This window comes from Haliaeetus albicilla, chromosome 22, assembly GCF_947461875.1.
Source record: "Haliaeetus albicilla chromosome 22, bHalAlb1.1, whole genome shotgun sequence".
Classification (NCBI taxonomy): domain Eukaryota; kingdom Metazoa; phylum Chordata; class Aves; order Accipitriformes; family Accipitridae; genus Haliaeetus; species Haliaeetus albicilla.
This window is the reverse complement of record NC_091504.1, coordinates 7,958,369-7,967,072: the sequence shown is the minus strand read 5'-3', so window position 1 is coordinate 7,967,072 and position 8,704 is coordinate 7,958,369. Positions and strand designations below refer to the sequence as shown.

Sequence of the window (8,704 nt, the reverse complement as noted above, 5' to 3'; positions counted from 1 at the left end):
GGTCCCGGCTCAGCATGCACGGTGCGTCCTGGGTGCTCGCACACTGACCATACATGCAGGTGACCTGTTTGGGCCAGGAGGTGGGAAAGGGTCAGGGAGAAAAACCACTATTTAATTAGCTTGTTTTTTATAAATCACCTGGATTTTGGACAGAGCATGGCTCTGGAAGAAAAGGGAGATGAGCTGAGTGTAAAAGCAAAGCATCAAGAGCATGCGAAGGGGCAGGAACAGGGCTGCCCCTCCAGCCTCCTGCCAAGGGGTGGGACGTGCTCCAACACCCCCTTACCTGTGCCCAGCTGAGGTTCTTGTTGGTCAAGTGATAATGTACCATGCCCTGGTGCTCGTGTTTCAGGACACTGCCTGGGAAAGACGAGCAAGGAGAGGCTCTGAGTTAGGAAACTCGCTGAAGCTCACAAGCAGCACCCTGCCCTCCCCTGGAGAGCAACCACTCCAGCACTTGATGGTACCTGGGAAAGTCTTCTCCACGAAGGCCTTGAAGGCCTGCAGCTCGCCCTCCTCCTCACTCCGTGTTTTGGCCAGCAAGGTGTAGCCGCTGCCAAACTTGCTTTTGAGGTGCTGGGGGCTGCCCAGGCACTTGAACTGCCCATTCACCATGATGGCCAGCCGCGTGCACAGGGCCTCGCACTCCTCCATGCTGCAGGACAGAAGAGGACTTGTTCAGCAGGGCAGGAGCAGCGAGACAGAACAGCCGAAGCTTCTGGGAAGGGGCTGGAGGTGGGTTCTCTCCTCTCTGGGCTTTTGGAGGAGGGAGATTTGGGTAGAAGCCAGCTCCTGCTGGCTGTGGGAGTGCCCACCCACCATGCTGTGCAGGTGGGTCCCATCCCCTGGAACCCATCACCCTCCTGGCCTCTCCCTGATCTCTCAGGCCAAGCCCTGCCCGGACAAGTGTCACCTGTGGGAGGTGAAGATGATGGATTTGCCACACTCCCGCGTCCGCGTCACTGCATCCCAGAGCAAACGTCGGGCCACGGGGTCCATGCCGGTGGAGGGCTCATCCAGGAAGATCACAGGGGGACCACCGATGAGGGCAATACCAGCGCTCAGCTTCCGCTTGTTACCACCGCTGTGGAAGAAGATGGGAATGGGGACAGAGACCCAACATGAGCCCAGGGAGAGCCCCACAAGATGAGGGGTAGAGAGCATGGGGTGTCTGCACGTCTCCTCTCACCTGTAGGTCCTCACGAGCTTGTCAGCGTGGGGCTCCAGGAGCAGCCCCCTCAGCATGTTCTCCACGCAGCTGCCGATGTAGCGCTCGGGGATGCCCCGCAGCCGGGCATACATGCTCAGGGTCTCGCGGCCCGTCATGTGGTCCAGGAGGGCATCGAACTGCGGGCAGTAGCCGATCCGCTGCTGGACCTTGGGGCAAGAGGAACCCAACAGGGATTAGCTCACGGGCAGGTCTCTGCAAGGAGGTGTCCAAGCCAGAAGGTGCCTTGGCACCCACAGGGCTTTGCTGCACCTCTGCAAGGTTTTTGCTCAAAGCGATGGGGACTGAGCTGCAGCTCCAAAACCTCAGGTGAAACAAGAGGGAAATTCCCTGGCCGCTGGAGCAGCCAGTCTGGCGGGTATGGACACATGCAGGACACCTCAGAACGGCAACTGTGTGGTCTCACGCTGTGTTTCCCAAGCTGGTTCCTCATTGCAAGGGGCCACCAGGCTCTCAGGAGAAGGAAGCACTGGAGGGTCTGTACCTTCCCCATATCCTGGTCTCCTCTGGGGCCAAGAGCCCAACAGAAGGCAGAGTCCCACAGGAGGAAGCAAGCAGGGCCATGCTTTTAGGGCAGACCTTCCCTGTGTTCTCCTTGCCTGATGTTGTCTGGGGTTGACAGTGGTAGAGGAATCCAAGGATTGAACTGAAAGCCTGAACCCTGCTCGCTCATCTCTTGCTTTTCCAAAGGGAGTGGGCAATTCCCAGCAAGGAGACCTCTAGCAGGCGTCTGGAAAGGTTTGACCCACTTGTTTTAGGGAGACCATCATCCAACTGCAATCACTAACTCACATTTTTCACATTTCCAACTATGGAGCTAAACCCTTTGATGAAGGGTTTGCCACCCTCACAAGGTTTGGCTTCCATTTGTTTCACATCTGTCATCCCCATGGAGAGGGGACTGCTTCCACGTGGCCAGATAATGGAGAGCTGGGCCAGACAAGGACACAATGTCCCTGGGATATTACCTCCACCCCCGGCTACTGCAACCATGTCCTCCTCAGAGGCACTCGCAAGGTGGCCCAGCCCAGCCAGACGCAGGACTGTTTGTAACGCCGTCCTCCGCCCCTGCAGCCCTCGGTACCTTCTTGATGTTGGCCAGAATGCTGTGGCCATCCACAAAGGCATCCCCTGACGTGATGCTCTCGTCACCAGTCAGCATCTTGAAGGTGGTGGTTTTGCCCGCTCCATTGAAGCCAAGAAGGCCAAAGCATTCCCCTTTGCTGACCGCCAAGGAGATCCTGTCCACCGCCAGCAGGGACTCTCGGCTGTCGTAGACCTGGTGGAGACCAACACACAAACCACGCCAGTCACCACCCGATGGCACAGCAAGGCAAGTGGTGGCTTTACCAGCCCCATGAGGACCATGGCTCAGCTGGCAGCAGGATACTCGGGAAAGACCACGCTCTCCTCACCTTGGTGAGCTCCTTGATGACCAGAGGGCTGCTGAGAGATGACAGCAGTTCTGGTGGTGACTCCAAAACCTTCTTCCTCTCATCTGCCACGTCCCGGTCCTCTGGCAGCACAGACACCCTGTTCAGCAGTGCCACCTAAACATGGGGGAAAAAAAACAGTCTGCCACCTGGCTGCTGTGGGACAAATGGGTTCCTCCAATGCCCCCAACCCGGGCAGGATCCATCCCTTCAATCAGCCACCTCTGGGGATGCCTCAGTCCCTTTGCCAACCCATACACTCAACAGGATTGGCCCCTCCAAGCAACCTGCTCCAGGGCCGCTCCCTGGGAAGATGATTTAGGTGAAGAGGACCTGTCTCCAGCTCGCAGCGACTCCTGGGCTTGGTTTGGAAGGCACCTTACTTCTCCCTCCCACATGCTTCAGCTCACCCATTTCCGCCGCCTGCAGATGCCACAGACCAAAGTTCTCAGTCTCCAGAGAAGGTTTGTCTCAATGAGGAAAAGGAGGAAGAGGAAGGAGAAACCCTGGATGGTCAAGGAGGTCAGGTATCGTCCGATCCCAGGCATCTCCCAGGAAAAGTAGTTCATCTGATAACTGATATCTGAGCAGGGATGGAACAAAACCAAGACTTGGATCAATCCACTCTGGGAAGGGGCAGATAAGCTCCAGAGAAAGCTGTGAGCCCAAAGCTTTGCCAGGCTCATCTCCATCCCAGCCCACACTGGGCTCCCTGCCCAGAGCTCTTTCCAATGCTTCCCACAAGAGGATTAAAGTCTGGTGGGGATCTGGCAGAAGATGCCCAGTGGAGGCACGTAGAGGAGGTCAAGTCACTCTTGGGACTGGGATTTCATTACTTGTCTGTGAAATTTTCCCTAGCCCACATTTTCCTTCAAATCATTAGTAAGGAAAAGATTCCTTAATTGGATCACCTATGAGTGTTAAACACTGCCCAGTTTTGCTTTAAAATGGTACCTGGAGCTACTGCTGAGGTTGGGTTAGAGGCCCTGTGATACTGCCCAGCTCCACCACCCACCCCACACAGACCCCCCCAGTGCAGCTACAGTGGGACGGCCAGGTGAGGACCAACACAGAGACTCACTGAATGCCTTGCAGATGAAGATGGCTTCAACAGAGGAGGTACAAAACTGAATGAACTCATAGTTCTGGTAGAAGTCACTGATGCATTGGCCCAAACAGTAATTGGGTAAGACGAGAAAGACTTTATCCAGGGTTTTGGAGAGATCCACCAAGCCCAGCTCTGAAAGAGGAGCACAGGAGGATCAACAGATTGGAGTTAGCTGGTTTTAGAGACTCTGATACTTCCAAGTTCAGAAGGAAAACCAACAAATTTTGTCACATTTAATGGGTAAGAATGGACTGTCATAGGGTTTTCTTGCTAGTATGGGCACACCTCTGGGGTGGACTCAAAGAGTCCCCTTGGGCGCTAGATCATCTTGGTGACGGCAGGGTGCAGCGCTGGGCAGGCAAGGAGGGCAGTGACCCACCTGGGATGCTCATGATGGTGACTGCGAGGAAGGTGGCTGTGCCCGAGAGGATGTTGAAGATGGTGAGACGGGTGTAGGCTGTGGCTGCCACTGAGAAGAAGAAGCTGAGGAGGTACATGAGGGGGATGATGGCCCAGCCATAAAGGAGGAAGATCAGCATCACATCAACAAGGTGGCTGTCTTGGGTGAAGGCTTCCACATCAAAGGCTTGGAATATCACCTGGGGCAAAGCAATGCGAGGAGAATGCACGTTTGTCTTGACCGCAAGCGATGTCTCCCTCTCTCAATGGCCCAGGCAGCAAGGTAACGGCTGCACCGCACTGAACTGGATAACCCATCACAGATGGTTCCTACCAGCAGCCCATGCCTGTCCCCAAGGGAAGCCCTCTTTCTGCAGACTGGGATGCAGAAAGGCAGAACTGGGAAATTCCTCTCCATGCTCCCATGTATTTGAGAGTTTCTAGTGCCCACATCCAAGTGTGCAGGTGCCAGACGCTGCAGCCAACTGACCCAGCTGGTTAGCCATGGCCCAGCTCCCAGCAGGACCAAGGGACAGCTTTCTTGCTGGTCGTTTCTATTAACTGAGACAATGCCAGTGGCCTCATCCTCTTCCCTGCACCCACACACATCCCAGCTCTCCCAGAGGAGCAGCACCCAGAGCTCCCACCCAAGGGGAGGACAGGGGCATATCAGGGTGTCAGGGGTAACTCACCAGCATCAGAGCACAAGGGATGAGGAAGTTGATGATGTCCCAGAGCAGGGCGGAAAGCCAGAAGTTGACCACATAGACACCACTGACAAACTGGACGTGCTTGGCTTTGATGGCCCGCTCGCTGACCAGCAGCAGAGCGAAGGTGCTGGCGAGTGAGGCCATGCCATACAGCAAGTTGATGGCAATTGCGAATCCGGTCTGTCCTCTGCAGGAAGAGCAGCAGGGCAGGTTAGGAGAGGAACAGCTCGAGAAACCAATGCTGAGGCTACGCGGGGACAGCACACCCACACCGTGCTTCCTGTGGAGGCTACGCTCACCCAGCAAGCCAGCATGCAGAAGAAACACCCCATGATAAAAGTGCACCTCAGTAAGATGAGGATCTCCCACGCATAGCCCACCTAGCACACCACAAACCTCTGCCCTGCCTTTGCAAGGTCCCATGCACATCCCCTCTGGTACAGGTGAGGTTCAGAGACCCTGGATGCAGGATTTCGTGAGGTGTATGGCCATACAGCCCCCTCTGCTCTGAGCACCCAGGGAAAACCAACTCCAACCGGTATCTAGAGGGCAATACCCAACCACTGAGATATGTGCATGGGGTGATGTGGCTGCCAGGCTCAGGCAGGTAAGTCATCTACACAGCTTTGCTCTCCTGACCTCCTGAGTACAATCACAGCTATGTTTGGGTCTGAGAAGCTCCAGCCTGGCTCCTCCGCTGACACCAGTACGACCAAGCCAATCTGCACCCATGGAAGTCACAAGCCCTAGCAGGAAAGCAAGCGCCGTGCCATCAGACGTACTCCATGAGCTGGTCTTTGGCCTTCTCAGTGATGTTGCGGGGTTGAGGGTAGTTGGTGACTGTGATGGAGGCGTTGGGGCCCACCAGTGCCCTGAAGACAGCGTTGTCGGCCAGCATAAGGGCCGTGGCGGGGGAGTGGTATGCCTGGTTGTTGAAGAGCGCAGTGACCGCTGTGCGATTCCCAGCTCCTTCAAAGGAGGCGGCTGCGATGTAGTGCTCGTTGAACGCTCCCCCTTCCTCGGAGGCTCTTGAGATGAGGTACTCCTCCAGGCCACCTGCCAAACACCACAGCTGTTACGAGCCGGCTCCATCACATGAGAGCTAACTGGGGCCAACTGGAAAAGATCCCAAGCAGCCCCAGCCCTGGTGGCCCACCCTACCCCCAACGATGGCCACAAACACAGGTTTAAGGAGAACACAGCTCTGCTCGGGTGAGGAGGGGTCCTGCCAACTGTGGGACTCTACTGTGCGGGAGAAGATACAAGGGGATACATCAGATAACGCCACAACTGGGACCTGAGCCACCCCCACCAAGGGCCCTGGCAAGAGAAGCCCGTGGCTCCTGCACACCCCGCCGGGCATCGCCTGCTCCACGGGTGCTCTGTGAACCCTCACCCAGCACCTCCAGCGGTGACTGATGCTGGGCGTCCAGCAGCTCCACGTACTGCTCCGCCAACCTCTGCGACAGACCCGAGGCAGCCGAGACACAGAAAGGCACAATGGTCTGACCGTAGGGCTCCAGAGTCAGCCTCAGCAGGGAGGAGTCCCTGGGTCCTGGGAAGGTCTTGGCCACGATGAGGGCAAAGGCAGTGAAGATCAGAGGCACGAGGAACTGCGCTGCCACCATCTTCCAGTTGCGCCAGCTGTACATGGCTCGCTTCATGAACATGGCGTAGAACTGCTGGCAGCACAGGTAGAACTGGGAGGGGAGAAGTCAGGTCAACGCGAGCCCTGCCAGCTGCGGACAGCCCAGCCGGCCACATCACCCCACGCAGCTGATGGGGGAAACGACCCCAAAACCACCTCCCCGTTCTGCCTGTAGCCTGTGAGCCTGCTCTCCAGCCAAGCCTGTAAAGGGACTAGCAGGGCAGCTGCTTGACACCCAGCACGGCAGGTCAGCCCATCAAACTCCACGACTTCCCAACAGGATGCCGTCACTTTGGGATCTCAGGTGTTGTCCTGGTTTCAGCTGGGATAGAGTTAATTGTCTTCCTAGTAGCCAGTATAGTGCTATATTTTGGGTTCAGTATGAGAAGAATGTTGATAACACACTGATGTTTTCAGTTTTTGCTAAGTAATGTTTAGACTAAGTCAAGGATTTTTCAGCTTCTCATGCCCAGCCAGCAAGAAGGCTGGAGGGGCACAAGAAGTTGTGAGGGGACACAGCCAGGACAGCTGACCCAAAATACCAAAGGGGTATTCCATACCATGTGACTGGTCATGCCCGGTATATAAACTGGGGGGAGTTGGACAGAGAGGGTTTGCTGCTCGGGAACTAACTGGGCATCAGTCAGCAGGTGGTGAGCAATTGCATTGTGCATCACTTGTTTTGTATATTCCAATCCTTTTATTATTATTGTCATTTTAGTATTGTTATTACTATCATTATTAGTTTCTTCCTTTCTGTTATATTAAACTGTTCTTAACCCACAAGTTTTACTTTTTTTCCCGATTCTCTCCCCCATCCCACTGGGCAGGGGTGGGGGTGAGTGAGTGGCTGCGTGGTGCTTAGCTGCTGGTTGGGGTTAAACAACAACAGGTGTTAAAAGCAGCTTCAGCCATGACCTTTACCTTCCTCCACCTCTCAGCATTTGAGGTTCACAAATAAGATTACTGCAACACAGCTGCCTGCCAAAGCGACCGGGCTGAGACACCTGGGAGCTCCCAGCCCAGCCCTTGCAAGCACCTTCTTTGCTTTTTAAACCCATAAACATCTTTCTCCCCTTCTCCCTTTCAGACGTGCCCTTGAGAAGCATGAGGAAATTTATCATAGATGCACAGGCAGCGGGCCACGAAGGGCTGCCAGGGATCTGAAACACAAGCCTAGCGAGGGAAGGAAGATGGTTTTTCTCCTCTCCCTGCTGGAAAGCCCAAGTGATTTAGCAACAGCAGGTGAAAACCACTTTAGATCACCTGGGACACCTTCAGGAGCATCTCCGTAGACCTCAAGATTAACAGGAAGAGGATGGCAGTGACCAACCCCCACAACCTTAAAAATTACTTGCCCTGAAGATGCGGATTTGAATTTGATCTTCCCATTTGATCTTCCAAACCACACACAACGAGACTAGCCTGCACCGACACCCCCAGCGCTCACCCCAGTGTTGAGCTTGATGCTGGAGCAGTCCTCCGTAATAAGCGCCCCGCTATCATCCGTCATATCTGTCATGCCGCTTAGGCTGCTGGAGTCGTCCATGGCCCAGTCGTTGGAGCGTCTCTCGTGCTGGTACTGGAGAGCAGGCAGCTGGATGGCCTGGATGTCCATACTGGAGTCCACAAGCTTCCCAACCCTGTGCCAGGAGGGAAAGTGGGTGATGAAATACAGACCCAGACAAGATCAAGCTGTTCTGAGCTGGGGAAGCTAAACCCAAGAGACAAAACCCAACACATCCCCTGGAGAGCTGTGTAGGACACCACCACCGCTGAAGCACATGGGGACTGGTCATCACCAGATGACACCCCACCGGGGCCAGCCCCCCTCCTGCCTACCTCAGGAAGACTTCCTCCATGGTGGTGACCGAGGCGCCGTAGCTGGCAATGCCCAGCTCCTCCCGCTTCTGCTCCAGCTCTGTGAACAGGGCCTCAAACCTGAACGGAGAAGCGAGGCGTTAGACGCTGATGCTCCTGAGAGGGGGCACTCAGAAGTTAATACCCTCTGGGCATCGGTCTTGCAGCTGGTTTGAGTCCTGCAGCCAGCTCCGGGGCTGCCTGCAGCACTAAGCACCCCACTCTTCCCAAAAGCAGCTTTTGGGCTCCATCTTTTGCTCCTTCTTGCCACAGGCAGCCTTGGCTAACCATATACTTGATTTCAGAGCCAAACCAGCC

At 55.4% G+C, this 8,704-nt stretch overlaps 1 protein-coding gene across 3 annotated transcripts in view; it reads right to left on the bottom strand.

Annotated features, from left to right (window-relative positions):
* Positions 1-8,704, bottom strand: part of ABCA3 (ATP binding cassette subfamily A member 3) — a 31,936-nt gene that overhangs the window by 2,783 nt on the left and 20,449 nt on the right. For all 3 annotated transcript variants that reach the window (XM_069809580.1, XM_069809582.1, XM_069809583.1), the window contains exons 17-30: positions 8,369-8,467; positions 7,977-8,169; positions 6,275-6,578; positions 5,661-5,934; positions 4,861-5,065; positions 4,149-4,368; positions 3,743-3,901; positions 3,072-3,244; positions 2,644-2,778; positions 2,313-2,507; positions 1,190-1,377; positions 914-1,084; positions 468-655; positions 287-360 (exon numbers count right to left, since the gene is read on the bottom strand). In XM_069809580.1, the coding sequence (XP_069665681.1) occupies positions 287-360; positions 468-655; positions 914-1,084; positions 1,190-1,377; positions 2,313-2,507; positions 2,644-2,778; positions 3,072-3,244; positions 3,743-3,901; positions 4,149-4,368; positions 4,861-5,065; positions 5,661-5,934; positions 6,275-6,578; positions 7,977-8,169; positions 8,369-8,467 (2,578 nt within the window). The remainder of the gene's footprint in view (positions 1-286; positions 361-467; positions 656-913; positions 1,085-1,189; positions 1,378-2,312; positions 2,508-2,643; positions 2,779-3,071; positions 3,245-3,742; positions 3,902-4,148; positions 4,369-4,860; positions 5,066-5,660; positions 5,935-6,274; positions 6,579-7,976; positions 8,170-8,368; positions 8,468-8,704) is intronic.